The 20,757-nt window shown below is 37.8% G+C and overlaps 1 protein-coding gene across 1 annotated transcript; it reads left to right on the forward strand.

Annotated features, from left to right (window-relative positions):
- The first annotated feature begins 18,247 nt into the window (after positions 1-18,247).
- On the forward strand, positions 18,248-19,480 carry LOC145682341 (uncharacterized). Its single transcript, XM_081753914.1, has one exon. It carries the CDS (start codon positions 18,248-18,250, stop codon positions 19,478-19,480), a length of 1,233 nt encoding a protein of 410 aa, XP_081610040.1.
- Positions 19,481-20,757: the final 1,277 nt, after the last annotated feature.

Consider the following 20,757-nt stretch of genomic DNA (forward strand, 5'->3'; position numbering starts at 1 on the left):
TTCAAAAATATAATAATATACCATAGCAGCTTTTCAGTACTTCACTGTAGTGATGGGAATTTTGAATTCTTTCTGGTATTCGATTCCTTTGGATTCGTTGAGTTGAAGGATAAATAAAAAGTAACAACTACTTTCGTTACTTTGATTACAAGGACTCGTGTGTCCCTCTGAATCCCTGTACTCAGTTGCCTTTTGGGTTTCTTTCCCTCTACTATGATTTCCGTACTAAAACAAGTTCTCAAAATCTTGTTTCTCGTTTCCGTCGATCTATTCAGTTTGGCTTCGTAGTAGTTCGTATATCTTCGACAGATTATATTTCATAAAGCAATCAAGTAGAATTTTGCTTCGGGTGAGTGAAAGAGAGGAAAGGAAAGAATATTTTAGGACATCTGACTTTAAAAGAAAACAGCACCTCCCGCTCCGTTCGTCTTAAAGGGAATGACTCCAGCGAGCGGTGGAATATACTTGTTTCATTCTTCCTTCCTTAATGAACACTCGACATAGAATGCCATAAGTTTGATAGTACTATTGTGAATAACTGCGGGGTGCCTAAATAAAACAAAGAATGAAGGGCTGTGTTTCACTGTATTTTAATATGCTTTTTTAAATAATAGTGTTGGTTATTTACATGAATTTGAAGTGAATTAACATAATATCCTTCGAAAGTAAGAAAATATCGGGAAAATAGAATGAAATTTGAGATAAAAAATGTAGAACGCAAAACTTTCTGGCATCCACTATAAATCAAGCCTTTACGAACAACAGCTACAAGCAGTGTGCGGACTGCTTGAAGAATACCGGGCACCCCCGGAAAAATTAAATTCTTTCATGACTAAATAGAACTTGGGTTCTGTTCTTCCTAAATAAATTAATTCGCATACTGACTACAAGTGACAAATTCGACAAGGTTCAAAAAATTAAAGTACCGGTACTTTCTGCGCAAGAATTGTAAGAGTGGTCTCGCATAGAGTAATCGCTAACACTCTCTCGCCTTTGGTGCGAGCGGTCCCGCGTTCTATTCCCGGTGGGGACACTCGGTGGAAAAAGTGAAAATCTTTCTGAGGCCAGCCATCCTGATTGGATTTTCCTGTCTTTTCCTCATTCACACCAGATAAATGCCGGGATGGAACCGAATATATAGGTCCTAAGCCGCTCCCTTTCTTCCCCCGGTTAGCCGAGGACGTCATCCTTCACACGTAGCCATCCATACGGAAAGTCCTGAAACCTAATTCCTAATCCTATAATCCTAAAGATGAAATAGAATCTTGGAGAGCCGGTAATACGTCGAATCTCATTATACTTTAACGTTTTGTGTGTGTGTGTGTGTGTGTGTGTTAGTCTGTCAAGAATGAAAGCAAATACTGGAATGTGAATAACCATAATCATAGATAATGTTGTTATGCACCAGAAAAGATGCATAAAAATAACCATTAGCGTTGATATCTGTAGACATTTGCAATGTTACCACAAATTATCGTTCAAATATCTATGTGAAGAAAGCGACTAGAACAATGAGTTCAACGGCATGAAATGATAAATTGTGTTATCTTTGCGGTATTTTTAAATATTACATCTACTTAATTCTAATAATTGTATTTCAAAACGATTTTGCTTATTACAAATGTAATGAAAGTACTAGACAATTAGAACACAGCCGTAAAAGGATTCAAATTGAATTGGAGCTGCTCAAAATGGCAACAGATGGAGACATTTTGTTTCTGTGGCTGTGAACTATCTGCTTCCTTAAGCCATGGCCGTAGAGGGGGCTAGCGTGTAATTAGCTCCCTACTAAATATAGCTTATATTTATGTTACTAAAGCTGATCAAACGTTAAAAATTGGTAATCAAACGATTGACAAACGTTGAGAAAATGATTCACATAAGAAAAGGTCGAATCGGCGGTGCAGGATGAATGGCCTCCCATTCTCTACCCATTATTTCTCTGTTAGTAAAGTTCATCAAACGTTGAATATTGTTGATCAAACCTGATCGAACAATTGGCATCGAAAAATTCCGAATCAGGCGTGAAGGGGGACTAGCATGATGTTAGTAAATCTGATCAAACCTTAAAAATTGTTGAGCATACCTGATCGCACGATTGATATAAAAATAACTTTAATTTTTTGTAAGGGAGCTAACTGCACGCTGGTGATAGCAATCTTCCAAAGTCTCCCAAATTCTGTTTTTATATGCAAATATGTAAGAAAGACTGCCAGTGTAAATAGTTGTAACTACATTTTTAAATAATTTGTATATAGCTAGAGAAAAGACGGCACAACACTTGTTGTTACTTTGTTGTTTGTTCGCCTGTATGGCTAAAGCCGTGGATTCTGACCGCTGGATGTTAAAAGTGGCTATGCCGTGAGAAAAGGGAGGTAAACAGTTTAGTTTCGTCGTCTTGTTTACGAAGCGTGCATAAGGGAGAAGAGGAGAAAGCACTCAATAAGCAGAAGAGTCAAGCAATACAGGTGTTTTTTCTTAACGCGTGCGCACTATAATAGCCATATGCTTCCAACGTGTCTTTTTGTCTGTTTCGTGTGAGTACTCGTTACTAAATCTTGTCAATCTGTCCAATGCAGACGCGAATTGATTCCAGGAATCATATGTCCAACTTTAAATCCGAATCCAAACGAATACTTTGAGTCCTTGGATTCAAGTTTCTGAAGTGAATCCGAGTCCTTTGAGTTGTTTTCAGTATTCGTGCCTTTGAGTATTCAAGAAGAGTCGTTATTTAGTAACGACTCCCCAAGTAACGACCCATCACTACTTCACTGATACTTATCGTAAATTCATTACCATGGGAGACATCAATTTTCAGAGCCGACTTCAACACGAAAAACAATGGTTTTTGAATTTCATCACTCTTAATATGACCCGCTACTTCCATGTACTCCCTCGGCCAACTTGCCCCTCTAGCAATACCACACCTGATATAGTTATATCAACTACAATATTCAACTCTCACAACAGTATTGATGTTTTAGATTCTTTGGGGAGAGATCATTTTTCAATCAAACTGTCTCTTGTTACCAAGACTTCTCCGTACTATACTACGTCAAAGAGGAAAGTGTATGTATATCATCAGGCCAACTGGCCAGACTACCAAGCGATCATCACTTCAAAACTTTGTGATACATTAGAGCTAACACCACAAGATGACCTCAACGCTGCCGTTCACTATCTCACTCAGACCTTACGTACGGCTGCTGATCAGCAATTTCCAGCTGCATATGTTACACCGCACAAATCGAAACTTCCTCCACGATGCCTCCCTCTCATCAGTGGTGTATTTTGCGGGTTACCGGACCTACCGGCGGTAGCCCTATAATATTACAAAATACAGTTAATATAATATAAACAAAATTATATTGATAATTTTACATTTTAATGTCTTCTTTCAATCATACAGGTTTCTGAGAACTGTATGCATTTAGAAACGCGGGGTCTTACGCAGAATCGTTTTGACATATGGTTAGCGTCATACTAAAGGCGTTATTACTGCAGGAAACATATGTTAGCCTAACTCTTTAGTATGGCACTAATAACGCGAAAGAACGGGTTTGCATAAGGGTCGCGGAGTCTGTATGCACGCAGTCTGTCTCGCTAAGTTAAGAGGTCTTTGATATAACAACGCAGCAGGTAACCACGCTCTACACTGTATATAGGTACTACAGCAAGAATCGTATCAGCGCAATCCCCTTCGCTCTACCTCCGCCCACAGCATACGAACGGGTAGAAAGCTAATACTAGAAACCTCTAAAAAAAATCGGTTTCTTGGACGTGAGCGATGGTTAAAGGGAACTTATACGAGTAACGAAGGTGCATTTTGCGCGTGTGTGTGAACTGTCTCCGACATCTTGAATCTCGTTCCGTAGTAGTTTGCGTTAGCACAACGAAAATTTCGTTTTCTGGAGTTTTTGGCGATAGTTGGCAAAGCTGTTATAATTATTTAATTATTTGCATTTCGTTGCGAAGGCTCTTTCAGACTCAGACTCCTTCGTTGGCTAATAGCCTAATCATCGTTCTTTATTATTAAGACAATTTTCATTTACTCGGGTGAGTACGTTTACCAGATATCCAAAACAAAATATAGGGATACTTCATGCAACAAACGAATGTAGAAATATACGATCGTTTTTCCGTAATACTAATAGTATATGATCGTTTTTCCGTGCCTTGCTAGTAAAGAGAAAATTATATTTATCTACTTGATAAAAGGAAAGTGTGTAGTAAGGTTTTTTCTTATTTTGAAGACTAACAACGTGGAAACTAAACTCAAAAAGTAATAATAATAACAATAATAATAATTAAAATAATAATAATAATGTATTTTCTTTAAAACACTATGAGGCTAGCAGTTTTCTTATCAGCATCTTCCAAAAGGTCAGAAAAGTTAAAAAAAAACATTTGTAAGTAAAACAACTACAAAAAATACTTTCAAAAGTAGTAGCAACCAGATGAAATTTTAGATCGAGATTGGAAATACAATGATACATTTGAACACGGAAGATTTAAACATTCAACCACGTCCATCAAAGGTGCATGCCCTAGCGACTAGATCAATAGGAAAGACATATGTGTAACTATAGTAGAACTAGACTCCCTAGCAATTACTAATTACTTCAAAGAGGGTGAATTCATATTATTATTATTATTATTATTATTATTATTATTATTATTATTATGTGTAACTTTCTGTAATTTTGTTAACTTTGTCTAATTTCTTTTAGTTCTTACATTAGGACCAGTAATGTGTAGAATTGTCTTGTATATATAAATGTGAATAGGTAACTTATTCAATAGACAATATATTATTGCACCTATTGGCGAGAATCGTCCTTTTTGTAGTCAGCCAATTTATGGTAGACAAAAATGTAGACAAAAATCCATCAAATGTAGTAGTTCTTTAATAAAGTAATGAATGGTGTAGTATGAAGATCCAGTTAGGTTATAATTCAAATAAATCACCATTTACTCAAATTTTGACGTAAATTCAGTTTTAGACTAGTAGCATTCTAGTCGTCCCCGCCCCCCAATTTTAACTTTCCAGAGACGCCCACGGGTGCACCAATAACTATTACCACATGTGAATTAAATCTGATTTTCTTAATTATTTTAGGCATCTGTGGTGAACAAGCAATATTGTTTTGTTTGGTGAATCCTTTTGTTTCAACCTTCAGAAAATCAACTTAAACTATTGCCTTTGCAAAGCTCTGCTTACTTTTAAGCCCCAAACGGAAAGTGTTCCTATTTTTACTGCTAACTTCTCCTTTTAGATAGTATATACTTAAACAACGTGCATCCTCTTAAATCCGGCCCTGAATTGTAGGAACTTGTGTTGTGTTGCAATAATTACGAAGCAGGAAAACTACAAAGATACATAGGTCTGAGAGCAGAGTTGCTTCAAAATTCAAGAAATTTCTTGAATTCCAAATTGACCATTAAATTCTTTCTCTCCAACAAATTTTTATCTCTGTCATATTATATACAATGTATAAATGTATGTATAATCTGTCAGGAAAGTAAATCTACACCTATTTTTCGATTTTGGTATTCCTGTGCTCCATCCGTGGAGAGTATGAGAATTAAATTAATCAAATGTTTACTTAGGGACAAGAAGAAAAGTCTAATGTGAATAAAATATTGCAGAGTGGCACAAGCTGTGAATACGAATAGTACATAGTGTAAATAAAGGACGACACCGAAAGAGAAAGCCAGAAAGAGCTGCTAAACGGTGAAAAAAGAAAAAATGTCAAAGTGGGAACATAAAACATAAATACAACAAATACGCCGACAACTAAACATTCACCACGCGAAATCTTGGTGTAGTGGTTAAGGTGCTGGCTTACAAATGCAAAGGACGCCAGTTCGAATCCGCGGCAAGGGCATTTTAAAAATTTTTGTTAATAATACGTACAGCTCATGAGAGATGAGAAAGAGGTCGTATTTAGTCTTTCGTAGCAATTATTATGGGTAATGTTTAGTATTGATAAAATTTTTGTCTTTGCGTATTGCTTTTATTCTTGTCTTCATTTCGAAAGAGAAGAATATCCGAACAAATGCCACCAAAATTCCTCTTATTTTGAATGTAAACGCCATTTGCAATTAGTAAAGGATAAAAATTGAACGTTCCGACGTAGCTGCAAAAAGTAAAAAAAAATGGAAGTGGAGTGGTTCGAACCCATACTCATGGTTATTAAAAATACAATATCTACATGCCTTACACTTCTTTTTTTATTTCTATGATAGTATTTATTGAGCAATTACATAATAGTTACAATAATAATTAGAAAAATGCAACTAATAGCAAGGAGTACAAGAAAATAAACATATAGCAGTAGTTAAAGCAAAAAAAAAAACATTAATAGATCGCCTAATAATAGTGAGCAGCGATGACGTCGGGGAACAGGTATACGCAAAAGAGAAAAAGATAACCAAGAAGTATATAAATCCGAGGAGAAATCCGTAGGAAGATGAAGAAAAAGATCAGCCGTTGTAATTGTGAACCACACAACAAAATTATGTTTAACTGGATTGAAGAAAACAAAATCGGGGCGCAAAATCATATTGTCACAAGTTATGTATTCGGTACCAGTGCGAAGGATTCTGGCAAGAATCTGAGTATACTTTTGCCAAAGAGGGTATACCCTAGTACATGTATGAAGACGATGTGAGAGGGTGTCGGTTTGTCCACAAATATGACAGAGGGAAACAGGAGAAATGCCCAGTTTATAAGCTCGTGAATTTGTTAAAAATAAGTTATGCACCAATAAATACTAAAGCGAACAAAGGGGGAAGATAAAAGTGGGGAACCAATGTTACGCCAAATTTGAGGCCAATTATTATTAGGAAATTTACGTACTATAAGCGGAACACAAGAGAGAGAAGCATAATATTGATATAATTGTGAAACGGTCATATCTTCAAGCCGAGCCCATGCGATAAGGCCATATACAATATCGGGAACTACCTTTTTAAATAAGGATAGGTCGGTGACCAACCATGAAAGGAGACAGGAGCAGTAAGCGTATGTTTATACCAAAGAAAATATAACATATGTTTGTTTACTTTGTTAAGAATAGCAACTGAGGACTGAAAAATTTGCATAATAAAATATAAAAGACTAAGAGCATAAACCTGAATAAAAGTGGCACGTTGAAAAAGGTAAGATTTCTTGTTTTATGTTAATAGAATAAAGTAACCAACTTAGAAACAACAAGATTATAATTTACCGAAATGGTACGAAACGGATGGATACCAGGTAATACCAAGAATTTTATGACAAGAAACAGATGTGAAGGAGGAAACAAAGGACGTATGAGCTTGGTCGGAAAGGCATAACAATTTAGTACATCTCTCGACCACGTTTCTACGTTAGCAAGTAAGAGGCTTGTGTTTAGGTTAGGCTGGTCAATACGTTTTGCAAAAAGGCCCGGTTTAGCTCTGACGCAGCGCAGTTGCGACAAGGGACAAGGGAGCAAAACACTTTTTCTCTCCCTCTGTGTGTCTATTTATCTATCTATCTGTATATATATAACGTTATTTGTGAATGCCATAACCACCGTAACTTTAACTCAGAAAAACTTGGCACAAACATTAATTGTTGAAATATCTTGAGTGAGTTCGTTAACCAGAATAATAAGATGAAAATGTTCAAAATGGCGGCCCTTCAATCTCTTAAAAATTTCCAAGGGAACCAAATTTCGAACATAAATAGGTATTCACAAAGTTTGAGTAAATTTTCCTCTTTTACTGAAATATTTGTGGCAGGGCTTATCCTCTTTTATTGAAATATTGGACCCCATTAACCGCCTAAAGAAGGTTGACGCCCTTTCGCTATGGTCAGGCTTTTTTGCAGGAGGGGGATATTTTCCTATTGAAACAAGATGATTGCTAGTGATATGAAATTACACATTCAAAGTAAAGTAACTTGCGAAACGTGTTATTTGAAAGAATAATATAATAAATGTGCTTTCCCCTAACACAGAGAACTGTAAATCATATATTTCGAGTTCGGGAGCGTGAATGACGAGGAGTGTTATTTGATTGGCTTTTTAGTAACACATTGCATTGCAAATAAAGGTAGGCAACATTATTGGTAAGTAAAATAATAATAATAATAATAATAATAATAATAATAATAATAATAGGTGTTGTTTGTGGCAAGGTAATATCCTCCTCAATTCTTCTTCAAACGTAATGGTTGTAACGCCATATCTTCCTTACAAACAAAATATTAGCAATTTATATAGAGAGAACGGGAAATTGTAGAGTGATGGGAGCAAAGTTGGACAGTATGCACTCATAGTACTCAGAAAAATAGACGATTTCAATATAAAATGAACAAAGATTCTTTGTCGTGGGGAGTCATGGAACCACGGCAGAGCGCTCTTTAGGTAAAATGTCGATAACTTATATCGAGAGAACAGGAGGTGATAGTGGGATGGGACCAATGTTGGACACCGTCGACCTGTAAGGCGCACGAAAAAAATAGGGGGTCGCCAGCCAGCCTTACTTATTTCCACATAATAATATAAAATGATATTGTGCGAAATACACACATGAGTTAGCTAGTAATATTTCATATTATTATTATTATGAACAGCGTGTTTTCATTACGTGTGCATGTTTGACATGGAACCAAAGAGAAGATCCATAATTCGTAGAAAGATAAGAATAGCCATTTACTTTAACTGTGAAGGACGGCGAAAATACGAAAAGAGTTACTAACTCTAGCGAAAAGAAACAATACTTTCTCTCAAATGGATAAAAAATCAAGCCAAGATAGATTCGAGCTCGCATGGACGGCGCAAAAGCCAGTGCGTTCTCAACTTTGTTTCTTTAACTCACTCATAGAACGTGTTTCAGTAAATTACTTATTGCTAACTTTACTTGCTTCACTCGTTTAATTTGCTTTTTCTAATAACTTATAACGACAGGGACACGAACACAGAAACGTCGAGGACCTTAAAAATCATAAAGGCTCTCCCGCCGGGCATCGAATTCGGAACACCATACACCAAAGGCGCACGTGTTAGTCACTAGATCAGCGGGGAGGGCACCGCTCACCCACTGTGTCGTTAGGGAGTACGACCACTGTATTGCCAGGTATCACTTCTGTGGGTTGTATACTATGATCACATGTTCCTTCTGTGCTGGAAGAGTTAAACCTACATTCTATGTAATACATGACGTATTTAGACCTACATGCTCTTTATATAATGTAATAAAAGGGTCATGCTGGAAATAAGAAAAAGAACAAACCTTGAACAAAACGGAAACTATTGGTATCAGAAATATTTATCTACGAGGCATGCGCAGTAATATAATTCACAATAATTACTGTTTAGTTCAGTAAACGAAGAAAGGGGTATAGAAAGTAAATATTTCGCGTCAACGAGATCGACAAGTGTTGACAGAGGCGGAAGCAGATGTGTAGTAATCCAACAACTTGGTTAAATTGATAATTCGTTCTGTATCCTGTAGTAGATTGTATCACAACTTTACAGAAGAGCAGACAAAGACTTACTAACGCTATCATATAGTAAGCTTTACTAACACGATCATATAGACACAAACGGATGTAACTGTGAGTACTACAACTTGGATTTAACGAAAGCCGTTTAGATATTCAGTGGTTTGCAGGGTTGTATAAGACACAAAAAGACAAGACACAATACAATTCTTCACACCTCAGCTTCCAGTAGCTAATTACATGCAGTATCTGGTAAGATATTGGAACTGCTGTCGGATTTTAATACATGACGTATTGCAAGATACAAAATGCTTTGCATTACTTGTTTTTTTTTTTTTTTTTTTTTTTTTTTTTTTTGTAGACAGCTACTAGTTTAGTGTTCTGAAAGGTTGTGTATAAACTAGGGATGGCCAATTCCGAAATTTTTACTTTCCGTACTTGCGAAAGTAAACCAGAAAAATTCCGGAATTCGTAAACTTCCGTAGTTCGGAAAAATCCAGGATTTTCCGAATTCCTGGGTTTTTCTGAATTTCGGAATTTTCTAAATTTCGGATTCTTTCGGAGTTCCGGAATTTTTCTGAATTCCGGAATTTTTCTGAATTTCGGAATTTTACCGAATTTCATAATTTACCGTAATCCGAAACGTGAAACTTCCGTTACCGGAAAATGAATTTCTCTTGGTTAATCTGTAACGTGGCGGACAAGTCTTTGACCATGTAATGGCGAATGCTTTGAAACAAATGCGAAGTATGAGAATTAAATCTGTCTATCTGTAGTTTCCTGTCGAGAAAAATAAAAACTTGTGACTCAAAGGTTTAAGAACAACACAAGTTATTAATATAAAAGTTTGCCGAAAATTATTCACAAAAGAAATAAGAAAGATGTTTTGAATCAAAGAAACATAACATACAACTTTCCAAGCGGAGGCACAGAAACGAAACGTAACCAGACTGAAGACGAATCGTTTACCTCGTAGCTTTCGCGGTTCAGTGGTCAAGGTGCTTGTGCAAATCAACGTCGCACATTTTTTTTTACTTTAGCAGAAAAGTGTCAGGATGATTAGGACATACCCTCTGCATACGTCCCTACAACTAGCTAAATGTTAAGAGGAATGTTTCTAGGCAAACTTCATGTAGAAAGTAGAGCTACTGAACTCACAAGAGACCTAAGAAAATTTGTTTTTAAGTAATGGTTATGCCGGCTATGCTATAGAAGACGTCGATGATGGGAATGAAAGAAATTTTGGAATAAAGAAAGTGGTAGGAAGCGGAATCCGGAGAAAACCTACACACATGTTTGTTCAGCACAGTGCCTACTAGGCAGGAACAAAGCAAACCATTTAACTCACTACACTTCAGTAATAATAATAATAATATCAAAAGCCTTAAAAGTGCCCTAAAATTTGACATAACTTACTTAAAAGTAGAGATTTCGGAGAAATTGTTGTGTATGTAATCGTTTCATAATGATTGATTTTTAATATGATGTATAGGGGTTGCTTAATGGTAGTATAACAAAATGTCTTCAAATTGACCACAAAATAAAAAGTGAAATTTATTTCTCAAATTTTGTAAAATCTAAGTTGGTGGGCATTATGGGAACAGTCTACAATAACAATATATGCAAATAAATATTAATATAGTTCACGTTTTCCAGTGGGAGCAAGAAAGCTTCGAATAGTGTTTGGTTTCATAATCATTAACGGATGTAAATATATGTATATACACGGTATTTCATAGTTCGTATTACATCGCTTCGGGACACGAAAAGAAGCAAAAAATGTTTATTACACCTAAGTCGAAAACAGCACGCTTTTCGATTTACGAGCGCGGGAAAGTGCAGAAAATTGAACTTTGAGCATTAATTGCTCAAAGACTAACAGTGTTAAAAGAAGCTGTACGATGGTAAATTTAAGGGGAAACCATACTCGTATTTTCGAAAACTGCCACATTCAAGATATTTGGGAGATTATGCAAGACTTAATTAAACCTTACTCCATTTAATCCACAATTATCTATGAGACCTTGACTTAACTTGTGAAATTCTGTATCTACTTTCTCCATACTCTTGAATTTGGTATTTCCTGATAACACATGTGTGGTTTCCTCTGAAATTCACCACAACGTTTCCTCTAGCACTTATTACTTTTTGCACTATTAAGGTTCGAACAAGCAGGATATGTATATGAAGTGACAAAAAATAAAAACCCGGATGGAGAGCTACATTTCGGAGAATAGTTATCGAACAATTTAACCTATCAACCAGAGACTAAGAAAAAGATTATTTATAGTATCATAGGTTAATTTAAGACCTTATTTAACTCTCTGCGTTAAGTAGGTCAGGTTGAAGAAATGGTTGTACTTCCAATTCAAAGCCAATTTATGGCTGAATTAAGTCCTGATGCCTGCTCAGAAGTTGGAGCCGGGTAGTATCGATATACCCATCTAAAACTTTACTCCAATAATTTTTTTCGGGTCGAGGCTCAAGTTTCCCGCAGGAACAATTCAAAAAGAAAAAATCAGAAACGACAATCTTACCGAGCGAACTAGCTCAGTTGTTAGAGCGTTCCCCTCGGGAAGTCATGGGTTCGATTCCACAGTCCTACCACGCAAATCCCGAGATAGTACCCCGTAAACAGGCCATGGCCGAAACCTTCTCAAATCCTTTCCATTGTTATTATTGCTGTTAGCTCTCCAGTATAAAATGGCCTCTTAGTTGTAGCTGGTAATTGTTAAATAAATAAAATAAAACAATTACATACCCAGGGAAAAAACGTAAAATAGATAAAGACAAAAAGTGCTCTCCTAAAAGTCTTTCCAAATACAAATAAAGTTGTAAACTAAAATATGGGAGCTTTTCCACTTTTTAAATTCAAATTTGAATTTTTAATTTTTTCTAGAAATTAAAACAGAGGAAGCAAATAAGAAAACCCACTTGTCTAGCTCTTCTAGGTAAATTACAACTTCTGTGATCAGATATTTTCTCAGATATTGAAAAGTGTTCCATCACTGCTTATTAAATTATTAAATCTTGTGCACATTATCAGACAAACGGATTAGAAAAGGGCGCTACCCCAACTTATAAGCTGGTGTACTATTCCAGCATTCACTTAACCTATCAAAGAAAAGCTTGAAAACAACAGTGAGGATGGCCGGCTAAGCATTTTTCAAAAATAGAATTACTCACACAGCTGTTTACAGCCAAATTTAAACCTGGGCCGTTATTATAGGTGTAAATTCATATAATAATAATAATAATAAATTCGTGAAGAAGGTGTGGAAACCTCTTTGCAGTTCAGCCATCTTGACAGGTTTTTCTTCATTCGCACCACACAAATATCGGAATAGTGCCTAACTTATCGGCCTCAATTAATCTCCTTTGCAATGTCTTTAACGAATGACCTTATCCCCCTGACATCTTCATCATCATGCCGGAGATGCCATAACAACCTGCATAATGTGAAACCAATAAATAAATAAATAAATAAACTTATGTCTTCTTCTGAGGAAATAGCTGGCAAATTAACTTGTCCTTTGGATTTTTCTTCCCTATTAACTTGATATCTTTGCTTTTACATTTTCGTCAACGGAATTACACAGTTATTGCCTGTTATCCTTTTTAACCAAGTTTCTAACACTTTCTTGGATATCTTGCAAATTGCGAAGAACTCTTATTTCGTAACCCAAAAAGAAAGTTTAAACACTACTAAGCAAATGAAGTTCGGTTACTACAAGTGACAGCTCTACTGAAATGTTCAAATATTGCTGTGACCCACGTTCTCATACGCTATTCCTGACTTTTGTTTTCTACCTCCTCCTGTTAACAAATTTTCTTCAAATATTTTTTAACGAAAACGAAACAACAAAGAAAAATGTTTATTTTTACACCATCCTTTTGTTGTTATTTGTTTGCCCAGTAGCTCGCGGAAAAACTACTACTAGTACTAGCTGCTGAGTATTTATGAAAATCAATTGCCACTTTGTTTGATGTCAATTGCGGCTATAAATGAGCAGTACTAATCCAAAGTTCGCTGTTGTATTTGATAGTATAGGGAAGGACGGTGAAAGCTTCAACTAGACCGAGGATAGGTCACGTTGTTTTGTTATTTCTGTGAGGGCCAACGATTTGTTGGCGCAAATATATTCATTTAATTTCCCCTTATCCTGGGGGCCGCGGTGGCTCAGTGGTAGAGCGTTCACTTCCGGTGCTTGGGGTCCCTGGTTCGATCCCAGCTCGCGCCGTGTGGACATTGTGGTGGACAAACACCGTGCTCGTGGGTTTTCTCGGGGTTCTCCCGTTTCCTCCCACTTTCTTCATTCCACCATTTCACTCATTTATCATTATCACCGTCTCCTTTCACCTATCCGGCATAACCGTGGGACGTTAACCTTAAATATTTCATTTCCTTTTCCTCTTATCCTTTGAACTAAAGTAAAGACTAATTTTTTCGGAACCTCCTAACACGATTGGAAAGGAAGTGGTTCCATTACGTATTGCCTTGCTCAAATTGTATCCAATATGTAGACTTTCAATTTGGATCAAAGAGGGCCTGAAAACTGTTGCCATTGCTGTGTCAAAACAGATCAACTTTAATGTCACCACCTGGATATACGCCCTACTCTTTACCCTCCTCACCCTCAATTCAATCTCCCAATGATCTTTAGAAACAAAAAGGTTTCTATAGATTCCAAGAAAAACATTTGGAAACAGCTTGTCTTTATTTTACTATAGTACCAGAGGTCAGCTTTCAGGAGGTAAGGACAGCGCATGTGACATATTGAGGAAAAGCCACTGCAGGTTCAGTGACGTTTACCATCATACAAGGGATTCTCAGAAAACTCGATTCCCACACCCCGAAAACGCAAACATTTTTAAAAAATTTAGACATCATTCGCGACCACAGCCTGACGACAAGTTGTTTAGTGATTTTTTTCTTTTGGTTTTAAATACGGTACATGAAAATTAGTAGTTTTTTTCTTAATTAAGTCAGGATACTATGAATCGAATGTAGCGTATACCCACGTACTTCCTACATTTCAGATGGGTATACGATAGTTTCCAAAACTTAGAGGTGGATATACGCCGTATACCAGGGGCGGATCCAGGGGGGGGGCGATCGCCCCCACAGAAGAGGAAACTTTCTTATTTTATATATATAAATAAAACTCATCCCAAAGTTTGGAGCCCTTAAAAGTAGCAGTATGACAACCCATCGCCCCCTCCCCCCAGAAGTCGGTCCTGGATTTGCCCCTGCCGTATACCCGCGTATACCCTCCATTACGTCCCTGACTAAGACTGCGGCGAACACTTCCAAATTCTAATTTCTACGTCAAGACGAAGTTCCCTAAGAATTTCCGTATAAATATTAAAAATTAAAAAATAAATAAATATGAAGTAAGTGAACTACGAATAATGGAAGAAAATTGTGATTATTTGTACCCGCTAGCTCATAATTCAAGTAGTTTCCCCGTAAATTTAGTTGCGAGTGTAGAATGTTTTTCATGTAGTCGCATTAACGTAAAACTCAGATAGAACTACGGCATTATATAGTTAGTGCTCGTGGGTACAAAAACAAATTGTTTCGTGAAAGCTACTTCTTCAGTAGTTAACATCTTCACACCTGATGACAGCACCTACGATCTTGCAAATAGTCCTAAAATATTGTCAATCAGAAAAAAAATATAGAATTCTTTTACGAAATCTTAAGGAAAATATCTTCGTTTTCGATAGAGAATACCAGGACCTCATTATGTCCAGTGCACGTGCATACTTCCTACTGTTGCACTACGTATGAAAATGATTTTATTACATGTAGAAGTGGTAATAGAACACGCAAGAGACCCAGATCATGTTGTATTCACACTCCAATATGAAGTGTGAATACAACATGATCTGGGTCTCTTCCGTGTTCTATTAATACTTCTACATGTAATAAAATCATTTTTATACATAGTGCAACAGTAAGAAGCATCCACTTGCACGTGACATGCGATATGTGTTTCAAATGCCCCACATATACTCATACAAAATGTACAAGGGCACATTATTATTCTTCGCATACCATATAAAAAAAACACATTCTTAGAAGAACATCTGTAAGTACAAGGGCCATTTTAAGAATGCAATAAAAATTAGGGAGGGAGTACCAAGCGAAAAAGCGCACATATAGCCCGAAGTACAAGGGCTATATTATTGTTAATCACGAAATATAAAGGTGTGGAAACGTTAATGCCTACAATGACCTACTGAGCAACATAGAAATGCTTACCGCCAACGTGCTGAAATTTTAATACATTAAACTATCAATCAACAGAAAAAATCACTTATTATCTCCAATACAAGATCTGCAATACAAGATTTTAAAGCACAAATATAAAAAAAGATTAAGATCGCACATTTACTTCACGATCCACGCACTTTACTTACTTACACGTACAAATATCACCATTTTCATCTTCTTCCTACCGTACTGCCACCTGCAGAACACAAAGCACAAGCTCCGTCAATATACGCAGAACCAAAACAAAAACAAAAAAAAAAACAAAAAAAATGGCACCCCCATGTAGGCGGAACCTCTGTGTAGAACTGCAGGACGTTATACGGCCCGCAAGAAAATCCCGAAAATGCAAATTACCAATAAGCGAAAGTAACAAAAAAAAAACCGCGAGCTCAGAAAAACCTCTACGGAATGAGCCCAAACCTTCACGAAACAACCCTTGAAAACAACCCTTCAAAAATTGGTAATCAATCACGGTAGACCTGCTACTACTGCATACAACTCTCAAACAGTTGAAGAGAGTTCACCGAGCATCAAAATAAACAAGTTGTACGATCCCAAAAGTGAAATACATACGTTGTTCTTTATATTCGTACCACCACAAAAGTGAACGACACTCGCTTTTTTACCCCATTTTTAAGTTCCTAGATGTTCAGTGAATAATCTGTAAAAGACCGCACTTCGTGCGTCCTCGGGAAGTAACGAGGCACTTTCGTATACTATATCCCCTATTTTTAATATAATGTGAAATCTGTCAATACTTTGTACCATTCATTTCGGAGCTCACAGTGAATAAGTAATGACGAGTTTACATAACGAAAAGACTCATCATCACCATCATGAGAACTCGACTCAGAATTCAGAATCGATTATCGATTCAAGGTCTGGGAACGATCAGTAACGCTCTGCGAGCATTTTCTACCATTATTGTTCATTTTGGGAGGATTGTTCTATTATAGACAATCGACATCCCCTTGCAGTCCGTATTGTTGACTCAAGTGGGAGCCCGTGGCCATCATCACCTATTCATCTTCTCAATTTTTTTGTGGAGGGCCAGTGCTTGCACTGACCGACATCTCCGCGAGGACGTATTGCTGCCTCAAGTGAGAGCCACAGTGGGCTTCCTCTCCACATCTATTCTTACAATCGCCTCGAAACACTCAGTTTGCTCAACTTAATACACGGGCAACACTCCTTGAGTGCCCCGTTTTTGCTATTATAACTGTCTTCTCTCGTTTCCATCATGCATAAACTACCAGGAGTATGTCGACCACCTTCTTCAAAACCAGAACCTAAAGAAAAACCTCATTTCACCGACCTCTCCCGCAAAACACGAACTTTATTAGGATCATCTGACAAATCAACAAGTTCCGAAAAACGAGCACGCTCAAGATCTCCAGTTTACACTTATCATGTGCCAAACCAATCTTCTACTACAGACCAACTAACTGACATGGACTTGGAACATGTTCCTACTGGACCATCCGGATCTGCTTCTACCAAACCTACCATCCATAATTTCCTGCTCACAAAATATGATACTAAATTTAGAACACCAAAACTTGTCTATTTTCAACTTCAAAAATATATGCCGAGAGCAGATATTGCTGACATCACCTTCACCTGGAATGGGATTATTCTCAAATCTCCGGACGTCAACTTCTCTACAAAACTTCGAAATAAGGCCTCTTTCGAAATTTTTGGCCCACAGGCCACTATGCAACGCCTTTCACCTTCCTCCAAAAAACAACCGCCTATTCCTCGGCGACCTCCACAACTCTCAGTCGTCATCCGAGATGTACCTCCAGACTACACTGACGCAGAAATCGAAGACGAACTACGCTATGCTGGACATGAAATCACCAAATGTATTCGAATCATCGGCCAAAATGGACCTACCTATATGGTACGAGTGCTCACCAATTCTAAAGATACCATCGATGACCTCCTTCTTTACGGTGCTTCCATCTATTGTAAAAGACATCGCGTAGAACCTTCTAAAACTCCGGCTCCTCTATCCGTACGCTGTGCACGTTGCCAAGCATACAATCAACATACCACTGCTCAATGTACCAAAACTCCTATCTGTGGATACTGCACTGGCAATCACAATACCAAATCCTGCCCCAATCTACAAGCCGCTTCTAAATGCAATACCTGCTCCGAAACTCATGCTACCTATTCCTACAAATGTAAGGCTAAACCGCAACCTCTACCAGATAAACCCAATCTAACTGTCTCTGTCCGTACAAACGACGAATCAACTCCTACCAATAACTCCATTAGAGACCCAATCACCATAGAAGACATGATACGATTTACTACCATCGTTCTTCAAAATGTTCATCCTTTTCTTAGAGACCATATCCTACTACAAATCACAAACACTGCCAAGTCTCTTTTTAAAGTCCAGCTTCAAGCCACCTACTCAGGACCTCACGTACACTTCACTTTCCACCCAATTGAACCTCAACATGACTTGGACTCTTAGATTTATGGTTTTCACCTTCTTGTTCTTAAATATTCGATCCGTCTTAAAACACAAACTCGTTTTCGAACAACTCATTCGTGAAGAACAAGTATGTGCCTTTGCGCTCAATGAAACATTTCTTACACCCAGTTTACCATTCAAAATTCCTGGATATCAGTTATTTCGTTATGACTGTGCCAGAAATGTCCTCAGAGCGCAAGGCGGAACAGCAATAGGCTGCTACCGACAGCTTCCTGTCCGCACTCATACGTTACCCCACAATCTCCTCCAGCCTCTACCAGAACATAATCTTAATACAATCTACTTTAAATCCCTAACCATAACAGTAGCTACTATCTATGTTCGTCCAGGCCATCCAATTCCCTATGACTTCTTTCATTACATCAACAATCACTTTCGCCATTATATCATTATGTCAGATATCAACTTCCATAGCCGGTCGAATCGAGAACGTACATACTTCATAACCTATGTCCAAAATCACCTGACAGCTGAAATCAAAGATTTTCCTTCTGCCTCAAGACCAATCAGCGATACAACCCCTGATGTCATCATAACCTCTACTACGCTCAATATCGCAAACATCCGTGTTCTCCCGCCTTTTGGCAGTGATCACGCTCCAATTTTGATCGATATCACCTCACCTATACAACCCACACGACAGCCTGAATCTATCAAATACTATGACTATCAGCATGCTGACTGGAACGCTTACCAATCAGATATTACCAGAGTACTGCATTCCGTACCTGCTCCTACTTCTGAACAGGATCTTTACCATCTTACCGACAAAATTCAAGAGACAATCTTACAAGCAGCTCAAGATCATATACCTGTTAAGATGCGTTTCCCTCATAAACCGCCTGTACCACCTCAATATCGTCAAATCATCACTGCATCACGACAAGCCTTTAGGGACTATCAACGAACTCGAAATCCTGACGCACTTCGCCTCCATCGCCAATGGAACAGAATGGTCTCTAATTATCTCTCTGCCTATAAGCGCCGACAGTGGACGCGAGCCTGTAATTCTCTTTCCATTAAATCCAATCCTACTCAATATTGGCAAAAATTCAAATTACTTACTGGAAAATTCCAACGACCTACTTACCCTATCATGCTCAATACCCATCCTCTTCACACCGATCTCGAGAAGGCAAATGCTTTCGCAACTTGTTTTCAGCAAATATTCACTCCACCACCTCAACTGGTTATAGACCAATTTATCGTCGCATAGCACGATTTTGTGACCCACAAAACCGATTTCTCCAACCTGACTGTACACATATTTTGGAACCTGATAATAACCTAACCTCTGAAATTCTTCCGGCAGATATCCAAGCTATCATCCATCGAAAACGCTCAACAGCTCCGGGCTTTGACTCTATCACGTATAAGCTAATCAAGGCGGCTCCCCCAGTACTTCTACAGCTCCTAGCATCTATCTACACCTTCATATTACGCACAGGCTACTATCCACCTGATTGGAAAGTCTCCAAGGTCCTTCTCTTCATTAAGCCCGACAAACCAATTCATGATGTTTCCTCATATAGGCCTATCCAACTGACTTCTTGCCTTAGTAAAATTTTTGAAAAAATTCTTGTTACACGTCTTCATGCTCATCTCACAGATAGTAATATCATTCCTACTCACCAAGCAGGCTTTCGCCCTGGCATTAGTCTGAATGACCAATTACTTCGCCTCAGTAACACCATCACCAATCATTATAATTCTTCTCACCCATCTTGTCTTCTACTGTTCGACCTAGAAAAAGCGTTTGATAGAGTATGGCATCAAGGGTTGCTATATAAACTTCACAAATTTCACTTACCCACTAGCTATGTCCGCCTTATACATTCCTTCCTTGCCAATAGACTCGCATATATCCTCATAAATTCTACCATATCTCATCCTATATTCCTACACACTGGAGTACCTCAAGGCTGTGTTCTCTCCCCGTTACTGTATATACTTTACGTAACAGACATGCCACCCCTACCGGCGAATATTCACTTATTTCAATATGCGGACGATACCGCTTTTTTGACTCTTGGAAAATCTATTCAACATATTAATCGCACTCTACAACCAGCCATAGATGCTTTTATCAACTGGTGTGACATATGGAAACTCTCCGTCAATGCCTCAAAAACCCAAACCCTCATTATTCAAAAACGTCCCTCCAAAATTCGTCGAAATCCTAACTTGCTACGTCTTTCAGTTCAAGGCACTCCCATATTACCAACTTCCAATGTTAAATATCTCGGAGTGATCTTCGATAGTAAATTGACTTGGAAACCCCATTTGCAGAAGATCCAAACTCAAGCCACTAAACGATTAGCTTTACTGAAAAGCTTAGTAGGTACCTCATGGGGCCTCCATACACAAACTGTTCTTACAACATACAAATCGTTTCTCCGACCGGCACTCACTCATGGCCATACTGCATGGATATCTGCCCCACCACAACTGTATCAGCGACTAGAAATCATTGAACGCCACGCTTTTCGACTA

Source organism: Thermobia domestica, chromosome 3 (genome assembly GCF_964235325.1).
Source record: "Thermobia domestica chromosome 3, izTheDome1.hap1.1, whole genome shotgun sequence".
NCBI lineage: Eukaryota > Metazoa > Arthropoda > Insecta > Zygentoma > Lepismatidae > Thermobia > Thermobia domestica.